The sequence below is a fragment of the Rhinatrema bivittatum genome, unplaced genomic scaffold (assembly GCF_901001135.1).
Source record: "Rhinatrema bivittatum unplaced genomic scaffold, aRhiBiv1.1, whole genome shotgun sequence".
Taxonomy (NCBI): domain Eukaryota; kingdom Metazoa; phylum Chordata; class Amphibia; order Gymnophiona; family Rhinatrematidae; genus Rhinatrema; species Rhinatrema bivittatum.
The window spans coordinates 356584-374605 of record NW_021820532.1 but is presented as its reverse complement, the minus strand read 5'-3'; the positions used below and the strand labels follow the sequence as shown (position 1 = coordinate 374605).

At 46.7% G+C, this 18022-nt stretch overlaps 1 protein-coding gene across 1 annotated transcript in view; it reads left to right on the top strand.

Moving 5' to 3' along the window:
• The window catches only part of LOC115081702 (calpain-1 catalytic subunit-like), a gene marked incomplete at its 5' end in the record, with an annotated part of 99159 nt that extends 83738 nt beyond the window's left edge, over nucleotides 1-15421 (top strand). The window contains 6 exon segments of the mRNA XM_029586122.1: nucleotides 285-349; nucleotides 469-537; nucleotides 6830-6908; nucleotides 9440-9556; nucleotides 11268-11326; nucleotides 14024-15421. Of these exon segments, the coding sequence (XP_029441982.1) occupies nucleotides 285-349; nucleotides 469-537; nucleotides 6830-6908; nucleotides 9440-9556; nucleotides 11268-11326; nucleotides 14024-14050 (416 nt within the window).
• Nucleotides 15422-18022: the final 2601 nt, after the last annotated feature.

The following is an 18022-nucleotide window of genomic DNA, read 5'->3' as shown; positions in this document are numbered from 1 at the left end:
CCAGTTCAGCTGCACGGCGATCTCGTGAACGCCAGGATTTACGCTTTCTCTTAGAGTATAATTACATCCTGGGTTCCACAGGGAGCTTTGTTGCAGCTCTGACCATCTCCATCATGTCATCCTTCTGACTGAAGATCCTCTTCTAACTAAGAGGGTGCCCCATGTTGTGTTTGACATCCTGGGGTGAAAGGCTTGCCTTTAGGGTCCATTAATGTACGTGTGATCAGAATGTGGTTCTCTGTACCGTTTACTAGTATGGGCTAACACCTGCTCTCTTCTCTTAGACAAGGATCTGAAAACAGACGGCTTCAGCATAGGGGCCTGCCGCCAGATGATCAACCTGATGGACGTATCCTTCAGTGAGACTGGGAGAGCAGTGAGGGGGATGGGGAGGAGTCGACCTGGGGTCAGGTTTCTCGGACTTTGTGCTTGCCTCTTCAGGTTTCTCCTTAACTCTGTGCCCTGCAGAAAGATGGCAGCGCCAAACTGGGCCTTGTGGAGTTCCAGATCCTGTGGAACAAGATCAGAAAATGGCTGGTAAGACTGGGGGGGCCCTCAACTCAGAACCAGTTGCATGTCGGGAAATGCCTGGAGCATTAGACAGGCTTCCAGTTCCAATGAGGGAGTTTGCACCACCAAAATTGTATTTCCTGGACAGGAAGTGCTTATGAATGTGAGAGCTGTAAATTCTTTTGAATAAGCGAATAGGATTTTATGTTCTAAGAAACAAAATCTTATGTTAACTGGTCAGACAGAATCATTCAGTTATATTTTGTGGTCCTTTTATCCGTGTAGAGTGAGAGACACTGCGGGTCATGGGTGCTCACAATGCTTCTATTCACTCTGGTGCATCAGGTGCACGGAGGAACCTCAGGCATGGTGTGGGTGCATTCAGCCTTTTTAAAGCACTGCTCTGTCTCATAGCATAAGAGCTGATAATGATGATCATGAGATGGGGCTGCTGTTGGTAATGATGATTGGTGATGTAAGTAAGGGTGGTGATGGACGGATGATTGGTGATAGTGAGGAGGATGACAGATGATGGATATCATGGAGTATTAGTAGTGGTGACTGTAAATAGGATGACAGATGATGGATATGGCGTATTAGTAGTGGTGACTGTAGATAGGATGACAGATTATGGTTATCATGGAGTGATGGTGGATGGAGGAGTGGTGATAGGAAGATAGATGATGGTATTCATGGAGTAATGGTTGTAGTGATGGATGGAAGAGTGGTGATAGTAGATAGGATGACAGATGATTGTTATTATGAAGAGATGGTAAAGGTGATGGATGGAGGAGTGGTGATAGTGTTGCTGGTGATAGATAGGATGACAGATGATGGTTACCATGGAGAGATAGTGGTGGTGGATGGAGGAGTGGGTGACAGTAGATAGGATGACAGATAATGGTTATAATGGAGTGATGGTAGTGATGATGAATGGAGTAGTGGTGATAGTAGATAGGATGACAGATGATGGTTATGGAGTGATGGTGATGGATGGAGGAGTGGTGATAGATAGGATGACAGGTGAAGATTGTGGATGGAGGAGAGGTGATAGTACATAGGATGACAGATAATAGCTGTCATGAAGTGATGATAATGGTGATGGATGGAGGAGTGGTGATAGTGTTGGTGATAGGATTACATATGATGGTTATTATGGTGTGATGATGGATGGAGTAGTGATAATAGGATGACAGATGATGGTTATCATAGAGAGATTGTTGTAATGATGGATGGAGGAATGGTGAAAGTAGATAGGATGACATTACGGTTATCATGGAGGGAAGATTGTGGTGATGGAAGGAGGAGTGGTGAAAGTAGATATGATGACATATGGTAATGGGGTTGTGGTGATGGATGGAGGAGTGGTGATAGTGTTGCTGGTGATATTAAATAGGATGACAGATGATGGATATCATGGAGTGATGGTTGTGGTGATGAATGGTTGAGTAGTGATAATAGATAAGATGACATGATGCTTATAATGGAGTGAAGATAGTGGTGATGAATGGAGGAGTGGTGATAGTAGATAGGATTACACGATGCTTATCATGGAGTGAAGATAGTGTTGATGAATGGAGGACTGGTGATAGTAGATAGGATTACACGATGCTTATCATGGAGTGAAGATAGTGTTGATGAATGGAGGAGTGGTGATAGTAGATAGGATTACACGATGCTTATCATGGAGTGAAGATAGTGGTGATGAATGGAGGAGTGGTGATAGTAGATAGGATTACACGATGCTTATGGAGTGAAGATAGTGTTGATGAATGGAGGACTGGTGATAGTAGATAGGATTACACGATGCTTATCATGGAGTGAAGATAGTGTTGATGAATGGAGGAGTGGTGATAGTAGATATGATTACACGATGCTTATCATGGAGTGAAGATAGTGTTGATGAATGGAGGACTGGTGATAGTAGATAGGATTACACGATGCTTATCATGGAGTGAAGATAGTGTTGATGAATGGAGGACTGGTGATTGTAGATAGGATTACACGATGCTTATCATGGAGTGAAGATAGTGGTGATGAATGGAGGACTGGTGATAGTAGATAGGATTACACGATGCTTATCATGGAGTGAAGATAGTGTTGATGAATGGAGGACTGGTGATAGTAGATAGGATTACACGATGCTTATCATGGAGTGAAGATAGTGGTGATGAATGGAGGACTGGTGATAGTAGATAGGATGACATGATTATAATGGAGTGAAGATAGTGTTGATAGTAGATATGATGACGTGATGCTTATAATGGAGTGAAAATAGTGATGAATGGAGGAGTGGTGAAAGTAGATAGGATAACATATGATGGTAATGGATTTGTGGTGATGGATGGAGGAGTGGTGATAGTGTTGCTGGTGATATTAAATAGGATGACAGATGATGGATATCATGGAGTGATGGTTATGGTGATGAATGGAGGAGGGGTGATAGAAGATAGGATGACATGGTTTTCCTGGAGTGAAGATAGTGGTGATGAATAGAAAAGTGGTGATAGTATATAGGATGACATGATGGTTATCCTGAAGTGAAGATAGTGGTGATGAATGGAGGACTGGTGATAGTAGATAAGATGACATGATGCTTATAATGGAGTGAAGATAGTGGTGATAGTAGATAGGATGACATGTTGCTTATCATGAAGTAAAGATAGTGGTGATGAATGGAGGAGTGGTGATAGTGTTGCTGGTGATATTAAATAAGATGACAGATGGATATCATGGAGTGCTGGTTGTGGTGATGGATGGAGGAGTAGTGATAGTAGATAGGATGACAGGAGATGGATATCATGGAGTGCTGGTTGTGGGGATGGATGGAGGAGTAGTGACAGTAGATAGGATGACAGGTGATGGATATCATGGAGTGCTGGTTGTGGGGATGGATGGAGGAGTAGTGATAGTAGATAGGATGACAGGTGATGGATATCATGGAGTGCTGGTTGTGGGGATGGATGGAGGAGTAGTGATAGGATGACAGGTGATGGATATCATGGAGTGCTGGTTGTGGGGATGGATGGAGGCGTAGTGATAGTAGATAGGATGACAGGTGATGGATATGGAGTCAAGGTAGTGGTGATGGATGGAAGAGTAGTGATAGTAGATAGGATGACAGGTGATGGATATCATGGAGTGCTGGTTGTGGGGATGGATGGAGGAGTAGTGATAGTAGATAGGATGACAGGTGATGGATATCATGGAGTCAAGGTAGTGGTGATGGATGGAGGAGTAGTGATAGTAGATAGGATGACAGGTGATGGATATCATGGAGTGCTGGTTGTGGTGATGGATGGAGGAGTAGTGATATAGATAGGATGACATGATGGATATCATGGAGTGCTGGTTGTGGTGATGGATGGAGGAGTAGTGATAGTAGATAGGATGACAGGTGATGGATATCATGGAGTGCTGGTTGTGGGGATGGATGGAGGAGTAGTGATAGTAGATAGGATGACAGGTGATGGATATCATGGAGTGCTGGTTGTGGTGATGGACGGAGGAGTAGTGATAGTAGATAGGATGACAGGTGATGGATATCATGGAGTGCTGGTTGTGGTGATGGATGGAGGAGTAGTGATATAGATAGGATGACATGATGGATATCATGGAGTGCTGGTTGTGGTGACGGATGGAGGAGTAGTGATATAGATAGGATGACATGATGGATATCATGGAGTGCTGGTTGTGGTGATGGATGGAGGAGTAGTGATAGTAGATAGGATGACAGGTGATGGATATCATGGAGTGCTGGTTGTGGGGATGGATGGAGGAGTAGTGATAGTAGATAGGATGACAGGTGATGGATATCATGGAGTGCTGGTTGTGGGGATGGATGGAGGAGTAGTGATAGGATGACAGGTGATGGATATCATGGAGTGCTGGTTGTGGGGATGGATGGAGGCGTAGTGATAGTAGATAGGATGACAGGTGATGGATATGGAGTCAAGGTAGTGGTGATGGATGGAAGAGTAGTGATAGTAGATAGGATGACAGGTGATGGATATCATGGAGTGCTGGTTGTGGGGATGGATGGAGGAGGAGTAGTGATAGTAGATAGGATGACAGGTGATGGATATCATGGAGTCAAGGTAGTGGTGATGGATGGAGGAGTAGTGATAGTAGATAGGATGACAGGTGATGGATATCATGGAGTGCTGGTTGTGGTGATGGATGGAGGAGTAGTGATATAGATAGGATGACATGATGGATATCATGGAGTGCTGGTTGTGGTGATGGATGGAGGAGTAGTGATAGTAGATAGGATGACAGGTGATGGATATGGAGTCAAGGTAGTGGTGATGGATGGAAGAGTAGTGATAGTAGATAGGATGACAGGTGATGGATATCATGGAGTGCTGGTTGTGGGGATGGATGGAGGAGTAGTGATAGGATGACAGGTGATGGATATCATGGAGTGCTGGTTGTGGGGATGGATGGAGGAGTAGTGATAGTAGATAGGATGACAGGTGATGGATATCATGGAGTCAAGGTAGTGGTGATGGATGGAAGAGTAGTGATAGTAGATAGGATGACAGGTGATGGATATCATGGAGTGCTGGTTGTGGTGATGGATGGAGGAGTAGTGATAGTAGATAGGATGACAGGTGATGGATATCATGGAGTGCTGGTTGTGGTGATGGATGGAGGAGTAGTGATATAGATAGGATGACATGATGGATATCATGGAGTGCTGGTTGTGGTGATGGATGGAGGAGCAGTGATAGTAGATAGGATGACAGGTGATGGAAATCATGGAGTGCTGGTTGTGGTGATGGATGGAGGAGTAGTGATAGTAGATAGGATGACAGGTGATGGATATCATGGAGTCAAGGTAGTGGTGATGGATGGAGGAGTAGTGATAGTAGATAGGATGACAGGTGATGGATATCATGGAGTCAAGGTAGTGGTGATGGATGGAAGAGTAGTGATATTAGATAGGATGACATGATGGATATCATGGAGTGCTGGTTGTGGTGATGGATGGAGGAGTAGTGATAGTAGATAGGATGACAGGTGATGGATATCATGGAGTGCTGGTTGTGGTGATGGATGGAGGAGTAGTGATAGTAGATAGGATGACAGGTGATGGATATCATGGAGTGCTGGTTGTGGGGATGGATGGAGGAGTAGTGATAGTAGATAGGATGACAGGTGATGGATATCATGGAGTGCTGGTTGTGGTGATGGATGGAAGAGTAGTGATAGTAGATAGGATGACAGGTGATGGATATCATGGAGTGCTGGTTGTGGGGATGGATGGAGGAGTAGTGATAGTAGATAGGATGACAGGTGATGGATATCATGGAGTGCTGGTTGTGGTGATGGATGGAGGAGTAGTGATAGTAGATAGGATGACAGGTGATGGATATCATGGAGTGCTGGTTGTGGGGATGGATGGAGGAGTAGTGATAGTAGATAGGATGACAGGTGATGGATATCATGGAGTGCTGGTTGTGGGGATGGATGGAGGAGTAGTGATAGTAGATAGGATGACAGGTGATGGATATCATGGAGTGCTGGTTGATGGGATGGATGGAGGAGTAGTGATAGGATGACAGGTGATGGATATCATGGAGTCAAGGTAGTGGTGATGGATGGAGGAGTAGTGATAGTAGATAGGATGACAGGTGATGGATATCATGGAGTGCTGGTTGTGGTGTTGGATGGAGGAGTAGTGATAGTAGATAGGATGACAGGTGATGGATATCATGGAGTCAAGGTAGTGGTGATGGATGGAGGAGTAGTGATAGTAGATAGGATGACAGGTGATGGATATCATGGAGTCAAGGTAGTGGTGATGGATGGAGGAGTAGTGATAGTAGATAGGATGACAGGTGATGGATATCATGGAGTGCTGGTTGTGGTGATGGATGGAGGAGTAGTGATAGTAGATAGGATGACAGGTGATGGATATCATGGAGTCAAGGTAGTGGTGATGGATGGAGGAGTAGTGATAGTAGATAGGATGACAGGTGATGGATATCATGGAGTCAAGGTAGTGGTGATGGATGGAGGAGTAGTGATAGTAGATAGGATGACAGGTGATGGATATCATGGAGTGCTGGTTGTGGTGATGGATGGAGGAGTAGTGATAGTAGATAGGATGACAGATAGATATCATGGAGTCAAGATAGTGGTGATGGATGGAGTGGTGACATTGTTGCTAGTAACAATGGGTAGGATGGGTATCACAAAGGTAATTATCACGGGAGCAGTGGTGGGGATGCTGGGGGTGTTGATGGTGACAATGAGAACATGATGGTTGTACTGGGATAGTTGTAGTAGCGATGATTTCATTTCTGCCTGTCAGGTCCTCTTCCGACAGCATGATTTGGATAAGTCAGGCACCATGAGTTCCTATGAGTTGCGCCTGGCTCTGGAAGCATCAGGTGAGCAGGGGGAGAGTATGGGAGTGATCCCTAATGCAAGGACGTTAACTGGTCTGAAATATGCAAAAACTGTTAAAGGTATTGGATGACAAATGATCTTTAACTGTAGAAGTGCCTTCTGCATGACACTGGAGACCACTTCCCCAAGGTGGCACAGAGACCATTTGCCACAAAGCTGTTTGTTCTCTTTTGGTTTGGCAAATCAAATGTACAGCCATACAATCCAATGGAGGGAACCTAAAATTCAGGTTAGAAGCAATGCGCACACACATCACAATAAGAGGAGGGAGAGAAGGCAAAGTAATAGAGGGAGCAGAGAATCAGGATTGAGAAAGAGGCCTAAAATGAGGCATAAGAAGAAAAACAGAGGGGAGAAGAGAGCAGGAAATATGGGGGTAACCTGCACAGAGCAGCAGTTACTGTCCTTAACAGAAGGCATGGGGTAACCTGCACGGAGCAGCAGTTACTACCCTTAACAGAAGGCATGGGGGTAACCTGCACAGAGCGGCAGTTACTGCCCTTAACAGAAGGCATGGGGGTAACCTGCACGGAGCGGCAGTTACTGCCCTTAACAGAAGGCATGGGGGTAACCTGCACGGAGCGGCAGTTACTGCCCTTAACAGAAGGCATGGGGGTAACCTGCACGGAGCAGCAGTTACTACCCTTAACAGAAGGCATGGGGGTAACCTGCACGGAGCGGCAGTTACTGCCCTAACAGAAGGCATGGGGGTAACCTGCATGGAGCGGCAGTTACTACCCTTAACAGAAGGCATGGGGTAACCTGCACGGAGCGGCAGTTACTACCCTTAACAGAAGGCATGGGGGTATCCTGCATGGAGCGGCAGTTACTATCCTTAACAGAAACATGGGGTAACCTGCACGGAGCAGCAGTTACTGCCCTTAACAGAAGGCATGGGGGTAACCTGCACGGAGCGGCAGTTACTGCCCTTAACAGAAGGCATGAGGGTAACCTGCATGTAGCGGCAGTTACTGCCCTTAACAGAAGGCATGGGGGTAACCTGCACGGAGCGGCAGTTACTACCCTTAACAGAAGGCATGGGGGTAACCTGCATGTAGCGGCAGTTACTACCCTTAACAGAAGGCATGGGGGTAACCTGCACAGAGCAGCAGTTACTACCCTTAACAGAAGGCATGGGGGTAACCTGCACGGAGCGGCAGTTACTACCCTTAACAGAAGGCATGGGGTAACCTGCACGGAGCGGCAGTTACCTACCCTTACAGAAGGCATGGGGGTAACCTGCACGGAGCGGCAGTTACTACCCTAACAGAAGGCATGGGGGAAACCTGCACAGAGCGGCAGTTACTACCCTTAACAGAAGGCATGGGGGTAACCTGCACGGAGCAGCAGTTACTACCCTTAACAGAAGGCATGGGGTAACCTGCACGGAGCGGCAGTTACTACCCTTAACAGAAGGCATGAGGGTAACCTGCACGGAGCAGCAGTTACTACCCTTAACAGAAGGCATGGGGTAACCTGCACGGAGCAGCAGTTACTACCCTTAACAGAAGGCATGGGGTAACCTGCACGGAGCAGCAGTTACTACCCTTAACAGAAGGCATGGGGTGACCTGCACGGAGCGGCAGTTACTACCCTTAACAGAAGGCATGGGGGTAACCTGCTCGGAGCGGCAGTTACTGCCCTTAACAGAAACATGGGGGTAACCTGTGCGGAGCGGCAGTTACTACCCTTTAAAAAAAATGCTTGCTGGGGAGACTGGATGCAGCAGTTGGGCCTTTTTCTGTCATCATTTCTTATGTTACTATGGGGCCGATGCAATAAAGTCGCGTAGAAAGCAGGCGCCATGCAATATTTAAATTAGGGGTTAGCGTTAGCAAGGAGGGGCTTGTGCGACTCTAGCGCTTCCTTGCTAACGCGAACCCAATCAGTTTTCGTGACTGCCGTACGCCGGTCATGAAAACCAACGCTAAGTTTGTCGGCGTCTGTTTTCCTTACCGGCGGACGGCAGTTACAGAAATTGAGGCCAGGTTTATTGGTGTCTGTTTTCGTGACTCGGCTGTCCGCCGGTAGAATGCCGACACCGATAAACTCAATTTTATTTTTTTTTTACTTTTGTTTCTTTTATTTTTCATCCTACTTAACATCACAACCATATTAAGTAGGAGGCAGTACAGAAAAGCAGTTTTTTTTTCTGCTTTTCTGAAGTTTTTTTTTGATGACGGTTAAATGTGCGTCCAAGACGCACATTTTTTTTTTTTTGCGTTGGGAGTGAATGCCTGATAGCCTCATTTGCACGCATTTGCACGTGGTGATCGCTATTAGACTCACTCCGCGTTGGATGCGCGTTGAATATGCGCTAATCCCTTTATTGCATTAGGGGATTGATTCGCGCCTTTTCTACCCGCGTCTGACTGCCGGTTAAGAGCGCGCTTGGCTGGGCGCGCGCCGTATTGCATCGGCCCCTGAGGAAGAGGTCGATAGTTGGAGAAGGGGGATGCGTTGTCTGCTGGCGTGAGACTAACCCCCGCCGCTCTCTCTGTCATGTTTCCAGGCTTCAAGTTAAACAACAAGCTGCTGCAGGTTTTGGTGGCGCGCTATGCCGACACAGACATGGGAGTGGACTTTGATAACTTTGTCTGCTGCATGGTGAAGCTGGAGGCGATGTTCAGTAAGTGGCTCCCAAGGGAAGCGCCCTCGCCTCTCTTCCTCCTCCATCACCCGCAGCTCCACAGTCAGGGCCAACCAGGGGCCGGGGGCGCCCCCCTCCACCTGTTCCCCTTTGCTTTTCTCTTCTGCCTTACTCCCCTCCTCCTCCTCCCTCCTCCTCCTCCTCCTCCCTCCTCCTCTCCTCATCATCATCATCATCATCATCATTCATCATCATCATCATCATTTATGACATTTTTTCCAGCAAAAAGAACTGAAAGCGAGTTACATTGAATCATTTCTATTTCTTTATATTTAGGAGGCTTCCATTCAGGTACCAGAGCTCTGTCACCGTCCCAGTGGGCTTACAAACTAAGGGGCTCATTTACCGAGCTGTGATAAGGGCTTAATGTGCAAAAACAGTGTTTATCCTGTGACTACACCCTGATATTTGTCCTACCCCCTCCCCCTATTTAGCTGAGCTGCTCTGTAGGCATTTGCATGCATAACATTTTCAAAAGCATGCAGACGGGCTTCTCTACAGGTAATCCTGCACCAGTCGCAGCCGCATTATTTCCCCAAGTTATCCCTATGCCTCTGACCTGCTTCTTAAAGGGCCATACCACCTGCAGCCTCCCCCACCACCAGCAGGGGGGGAAAGATGCAATAGTTGGGTTGCGATGCCCCCCGCCTCCCTCCCACACCTCTCGCTTTGCTCAAAAGTCGACCCCTCCCCCTTCCCCAGACTCCCACTTACCTTAAACGTTACCCTGGTGGTTTGGTGGGGGGGCCAGACTGGCACCCAGGCAGCCATGTGGGGCAAAAGGCCAGGTGCAGCCACTTTCAGAAACGGCTGCCGCCCGGACCAGGAGCTTAGGGGCAACTCTGGACCCCACAGGACCATCAGGGTAACTTTTCGAGGCAAGGTGGGGGCCAAGAACTGCGGAGTATGTTTAAATTGGGGGGAGGGGGCGGGGCGTTGCCATCTGACTGTTGGATCTTTTTAAAAACGTTTTCCCCTGTTGGGCTGCCTTTATAGACGGGGGAGGGGCAGTCTACCTGGCTCCCTGGGTGGGGGGGGGGGGGGGATTTGACACGTGGATGGGAGGAGTGTTTCCTGAGTAAAATGGGCCGGCCTTGCATGGTTTTCTGCTCCTTTCCCCGTGGTAGTTTTTCTCACAGAGGTATCAGTATTTTAGTGGGGTGGGGCTCATCCTGCGACAGATAACCTGAGATAGGTGCACCTGAGGCAATGAAGGGGGGTCACAGAGAGGCCCTGCCTGCTGGCTCTAAGCACCAGGCCACTCCTCCACGCTGCTCAGAAACCCATTAAATCCGTACAGCAGCCTAGATCCGGTGCAGCTAGAACTTAACAAAACACAGAAGAACGTGCGACACTGAGCTCCCTATTCAGCTGCTCTCTGGCCAGATAAACCTCGCCGGGATATTCCGCGGCGCAGCTGTGCCTCCGTGTATACCCAGCTCCCTGTCAGCTAGCCAGAGAGGTTTATGCGGATAACTAGACCTACTCAAAAGGAGGTCTGACTTAGCCAGATAAAGCTGAATATCCAGCTACTGTTCAAACTGCCCCACTTAGCCAGATAAGTCCAAACTTCTCCAGCTAAGTGACGTTGAATATGGACCTTATTTTGTTCCAAAGCCATTTCAGATGATCAAACCTGACATATTCTGCTCCCAGCCCCTTACCCGTGCTTTTATCCGTGTTCTTGCAGGGTTCTTCTACGCCATGGACAGTGAGGGCAGTGGAACAGCTGAGATGGATGTTAGCCAGGTGAGTTATCAGTAATGCATCACGTCACTGTTTGCTCTGTACATAGGAGACCCTGCTTAACTGCATGCACAAGCAATGGGCAAGGCCATACAGTCTGTGTTCTTCTATATACTGTATGTGTGAGTGATTATATATTTCTCCAAAGACAGCAGAATGGCAGATGAAATTTAATGTGGATAAGTGCAAGGTGATGCATATAGGGAAAAATAACCCATGCTATAATTACACGATGTTAGGTTCCATATTAGGAGCTACCACCCAGGAAAAAGATCTAGGCATCATAGTGGATAACACATTGAAATCGTCGGCTCAGTGTGCTGCGGCAGTCAAAAAAGCAAACAGAATGTTGGGAATTATTAGGAAGGGAATGGTTAATAAAACAGAAAATGTCATAATGCCTCTATATCGCCCCATGGTGAGACCGCACCTTGAATACTGTGTACAGTTCTGGTCACCGCATCTCAAAAATATATATATATTTATTTATTTATTTAAAATGTTTATATACCGACATTCATCCAGGATATCACATCGGTTTACAGTGTAACACAAACAAACGCCAAGCATGGCACTTTACATTGAACAAATAAAACAAGTTAACAAATGAATAAATGAGGGTGTGAACAAGGGGAAAATTGCATTAAAATTGCATTAAAATTGCATCTAAAATTGCATATAGTTGCAATGAAGGTACAGAGAAGGGCTACCAAAATGATAAGGGGAATGGAACAGCTCCCCTATTTGGAAAGGCTATAAAGATTAGGGCTGTTCTGCTTCGAGAAGAAACGGCCAAAGGAGGATATGATAGAGGCCTATAAAGGCTTAGAGTTTGTGCACTTGTTGTGAAAAGGTAGGTAAAGGCTTAGAGTTTGTGTGTTTTGTCTTTAGTTCCCACGCCTCTCCCACCTACCTCTAGCTCATCCTTTGATTTATAGGCAGGAGACACTTTCACATTAAAAATTAATCAGTGTTTTATCTAAAATCTAGGATTGTCATGGCCTTATCGAGAGTTTAATTATCCCATTGCAGAACACTACCAGATTAATAGTGAATATACAAAAATTCAAATTTGATCATGTTATTACCACTATTGCTAAGCGGTTCCACCACCATGACCTCTTTCACTAAATCATGCACTTTACAAACAATTAGATGTAAAATTGCTCCCTCTCTCATCGATTCCTGAACCACTTGCTCCATAAAACTGTCATTTATTCCATCCAGGAACTTTATCTCTCTAGCGTGACCCGATGATACATTTACCCAGTCTATATTGGGATAATTGAAGTCTCCCATTATTACTGCACTACCAATTTTGGTTAGCTTCCCTAATTTCTCTTAGCATTTCACTGTCCGTCTCACCATCTTGACCAGGTGGACGGTAGTATACTCCTATTACTATACTCTTTCCCGACACACAAGGGATTTCTACCCATAAAGATTCGATTGTGCATTTAGTCTCATGCAGGATGTTTATCCTGTTGGACTCTATGCCGTCCCAGTGCCATTGGTCAGCTCCTGTCACATGGTAGGAGCAATGGATGGCCCCTGTGACATAGTGAGGGCAAAGGCGCTCTCTCTCTCCCCCCCCCCCCCCCCCCCCCCCAAGGTCTCTGATAGCTAGGTGGATGCTCTGGGAGCTTCAACCAGCATCCATGAAACACATCGGAAAGGCTTAACGCTAAAATGGGCGTTAAAGCCGTGCGATAGGGCTTCGCAAAATGATAAACTAACTCCTCCTCTTTCGGATTTGCAATGTACTATACGATATGGTGCTTTCACATGCATTAACGGGACTTTTCGCATGCAATAAGCCCATAACGCATTTTGATAAATGAGGGGGTTAGCTAGCTGTGTGCCCAGATATTAATTTAGCTGACTAATTTCTGAGTTAGCTGACTAAATACGTTTGAATATAGCCCTCATAGTGAATGGTGGCAGATAAAGATCAAAATGGTCCATCCAGTCTGCCTAGCAAGTTCATTTTTTTAAAAATGTTACCTGTGCATATTACACCCTATGAACTCCAGAAGGAAGCTCTCTGGCACGATGCAAGCATTAAGAAGGGCATTAGCAGTGAATATGAGAGACTGAGATCAGGCTCAACGTACCCTGGGGCTTAGGACTGAGGTTTATTTCTGTCATAGTGTGCACAAAACAACACATTTGGAGACATTGACTCAAGAAAAGTCTGTTGTGTGTGTGTATAAAGGTTCCCTGCCTGTGCACATAGGAGGACTGTGTGTGTACAAAACGTTCCCTGGCTGTGCACATGGGAGGACTGTGTGTGTACAAAATGTTCCCTGGCTGTGCATGTAGGAGAACTGTGTGTGTACAAAACGTTCCCTGGCTGTGCACATGGGAGGACTGTGTGTGTACAAAATGTTCCCTGGCTGTGCACGTGGGAGAACTGTGTGTGTACAAAACGTTCCCTGGCTGTGCACGTGGGAGGACTGTGCGTGTACAAAATGTTCCCTGGCGGTGCACGTAGGAGAACTGTGTATCGTGCCCCTTGCTGTGCACATAGGAGGACTGTGTGTGGATAAAGGTTACCTGGCTGTGTTTGTATAGTGTCCTTGGTTGTCCACATGGCGGAACTGTGGGTCTTTAATAGCTGTGAAAGCAAGGACTGTTTTTGGTTTTTTTTTCCTTGCACAGAGCAATAATTTAGCATTCTCTTGCTTTTTGTCTTTCCAGTGGCTGACGCTGACCATGTGTGGTTAATGAGAGAATCCCGCTGGGGTCTGTTCTGTCATGCTGCAAGTGCCTCCTTCCTCCCAGTGAAAGTAACCTCCTCCTCCTCCCTCACTAACCCTGACTGACGTGCACATCCCGCCTGGGCTCCCAGAGCCTGCACTACCTCTCTCCCTCACCCCTAGGCTCCAGGGGTGAGTGGAGGGATGTGGGGCAGAGGACAAGGCTGCTGACCTCGGTGCTGCCACGAGGCGAGAGACGTTGGGACGCTCGCTCCTGTTTAATCCATGTATCTGCCCTCGGTGCCCTAATAGGGAGCGTGGCAGTGTGGGAACACCAGCAACCACTGACATCTGTTTACAGCGGTGGCGGGACTGCCTTAAACCTATTCAGACTGAAGTGACGCTCTCAGCTCTGTTACGGCCGGATACTGACAACAGATTAGCATTCCTGTCCCTCTGCCTGGCTCTAAAGGGCAGAGAGCAGAGGTCACTCTGAAGGTCACACCCCTTGTAGCTTTGTATCCGCTACACAGGGGGCTTGTCATGCAATAGATATATATATATATATAGTATATTTGCCAAGTAGTAATGGAGGCAGCCAGTAAATATTAATTGTCTCCATTCCCAGACCCTGTGCCTTCCCTTCGCCATGTCTCGTCTACGTTACATGGACTTACCCTACAGCCAAAGCCAGACCACAGCACTGCACCCGGGCCCTCCTCTCTCCCAGATTAAGCAGAATCTCTTCCAGCTCTGAACCACCTGCTTTGTAAAGCTTAACGTGTCATGCACAGGCTGGCAGCGTGGGAGGAGGCTCCTCACGTGCCTGGGGTAGGATAATGGGGGGTGTACTGAACTTCCAGTGCCTGCAACCTGCTCCTTTACCCGGTCAGCCTTACAGAAGACCTGCAGGTGCCCGTTCTGAGGTATAGGAGAGCCATCTGTGCCTGCCGCTCTCACTCCCTCCTCGCCGAACCCTTTCCTGATGCATGCTGAGCCTGCCTCCCTCACACTTAGACATTAGCAAGTACTGACACCGTAGGAAGCTGTCGCTGATGAATTCTCTGATGCTCGTGCTGCGTGCACTGGGGATGAGACAGAACCACTACCCCTTGCAAGGCTCCAGTCCAGTGCACACACACACACAAGCCACTCTCAAGCGTTGCCTGTTTCTACCTCTCCACCTGCAGCCTCGCTGCTCAGATGGGGAATGCTACCTGCCTTCTGTTCTTAGCTACTGTTTGACATATGCAATGAAGCAGGAGAAGCCGAGGAGTGCGAGTGGCTATGAGAGCTCAAAGTCATGGGCCTATGCTATTACATTATTATTTTGCACTCTCGACTTCTATGGATGTATTCTCCTGAAAAACTCCAATTTTAAATAAAACTTCCAGATAGAGTCAGTGTTTCTTTCTACACAGTGAGTGAAAATGCAGTTCTTGGTCATCAGAGCCATTGCACACAGCCCTGTACAGTCAGCGATGATAAAGCACCAGTGTACACAGCACTGTACTGACACGTAGAATAAAGTAATGATACATAGCTCTGTAGGGTCACAGGAGGTGTAAAGTCATAGGATACACAGACAGCACTGTTAGGATACTTCAGAGTGGCCACATCGACCGTGCTTCTCAGATCTGATCAACATGGCCATAGCCAAGCTCCTGAGGTTTGGACATCGATCGACTGCTTTCCACCAGAGCTCAATATTATGGGTCAGGCAGTTCACTTCTGTCTCACGGCTTCTCTTCTGAGAGGAGACGACTGAGATGGAGGGGATATTCTGAAGTGGTTATTCCCACCTTATTGCAGGCTAGGTGAACTTCTACATCCTTGACATATGAGCAAAATTGGAGGATCTTTGAGTCCTGGTCTACTGTTGATGGAGTGCAGCCTCAGTCTGTTCAGGCTATGGTGTTGCATTTTTTGGCTTTTCTACAGAAAGATTCTGGTCAAAGGACTGGCCTTTAACTCTGAGTCCAGGTAGCGACATTGGGTTGTCTCCAGGGTAAGGTGCAAGGGTATCCTTTGCACGTCCGGATGTTTTACGGTTCCTTCAGGGAGCTAAGAACTTGTATCCTCAGGTGCGGAACATTTGTCCATCTTGGAATCTGAATCTAGTCCTTAGAGGATTGTGTGAGGCTCTGTTTGAACCACTAAAGAAAGCTACGGTTAAGGACTTGACTCTTAAAGTGGTTTTCTTGGTAGCTATTTGTTCAACCAGGAGAATTTCAGAACTCCAGGAGCTGTCGTGTCGAGATCCCTTCCTACAGATGTCGGATGCAGGGGTATCTTTATGCATGGTGCCTTCTTTTCTGCCTGAGGTAGTCTCGGTGTTCCATCTTAGTTAGACATTGGAGCTTCCAGTTTTTGTGGGTTTGGATTCCTCTATACCTCACGCGGGGAAGCTTAGGCTCTTAGATTGGAGGCATGCATTATTGAGGTATCTAAAGGTCACTTATGAATTCCATAGATTGCATCACCTCTTTGTAGATTGTATCTCCTCTTTGTTCTATGGAGTGGTCCAAAGAAAGGAAATAAATCATCTAAGACTACAATTGTGCGGTAGCTGAAGGAAGCAATCAAGTTGACTTACATTTCTAAAGAGCATCTGATGCCTGGGGGGGGGGGGGGGGGTTAGGGATGCACTTGACACATTCTCAGGTGACTTCCTGCACTGAGTCACAAATATGCTTGACAGCCACTGAGAAGCTGTTGCACACTTTTGCTAGTCATTATCGCTTGGATAAGTGCTCTGGCTTCCATGTGCTTTAGTGAGAGTGTTCTACGAGCGGAACTCTCCAGGTCCCACCTGAGTTAAGGGGAGTTTAGGTACATCCCAGCAGTCTGGACTGATCCGGGTAGGTACAGGGAAAGGAAAATTGGTTCTTACCTGCTAATGTTCGTTCCTGTAGTACCACGGATCAATCCAGAGACCCGCCCATTTACTGGGGGGTAGAGTCTGGTGCTCATACTATTGCTTTGTATACAATGCAGAGTTGTTGGAGGTTTTCAATGTTGATTGCTTATCTTAAAATTGGGAAACGAGTGTTCCATTGTCTTTTTGGACAACTTCACCTTCTTCCGGCTCAGAAGGGAGCGAGTTTGTTTAGAAGTTTTTGCTTAGAAATGTATGGTTGTTGCTGTCATCTTGGCTTGAGTACAGCTCAATACTGAGGGACTGCAGGTGGCACACTGGGTTTTGTACATCTATTTATTTATTTATTTATTTAACACTTTTCTATACCGACCTTCATGGTAATAACCATATCAGATCGGTTTACATCGAACAGGGTAAAAAACTGAAACAGAAATAAACATATGAACGAGGCGGCAAAGTTACATTCAACAAGGAGGGTGAACTTGGAGGCTTAATCAGCTGGAAAGAGAGGCCTAGGATGGCAGAAAACTAGTAATATAATACAATAGGGTAAGCGGGCTAGTGCTTAATGAAATTAGAGGTACAAGGTTCCATTGTCGGCAAACCTTCCATTGTCGGCAAACCTTCCTCTGTCTCCATCTGCTGGCAGGGAGGCAAAACCCAGGAGTCTGGACTGATCTGTGGTACTACAGGAACGGAAATTAGCAGGTACGAACCAATTTTCCATCAGACATCCCGCCCGGCTCCACATTCCAGACCTGCTTTATGCTTCCTCAGAATTGTGGAGGAAGAAAGTGACATCTGCTGGAGGTTAATCGCGTGATTTCCATATTTCAACTCCACTGCTTCCAAACAATGTTTAGTGTGGATCATAAGATTAACATCCATAAAATCATAGAAAATACAACATAGAACAGAACACAGACAAAATTAAAACAACTCATCCAAACTGCACAATCCTACAAGAGTTGCTGAAAATCCCTGCCTAAGCTTCCTAAAGCTTTTCTAATCTCTTTCGTCCTTGAGATGGGTATGCAGAGTCTTCCACGGTGCCAGTCCAACAGAAGAAAGCGCTGCAGAATAGATCTGCAGTCATGGTCACATAATTATGGCCAGATG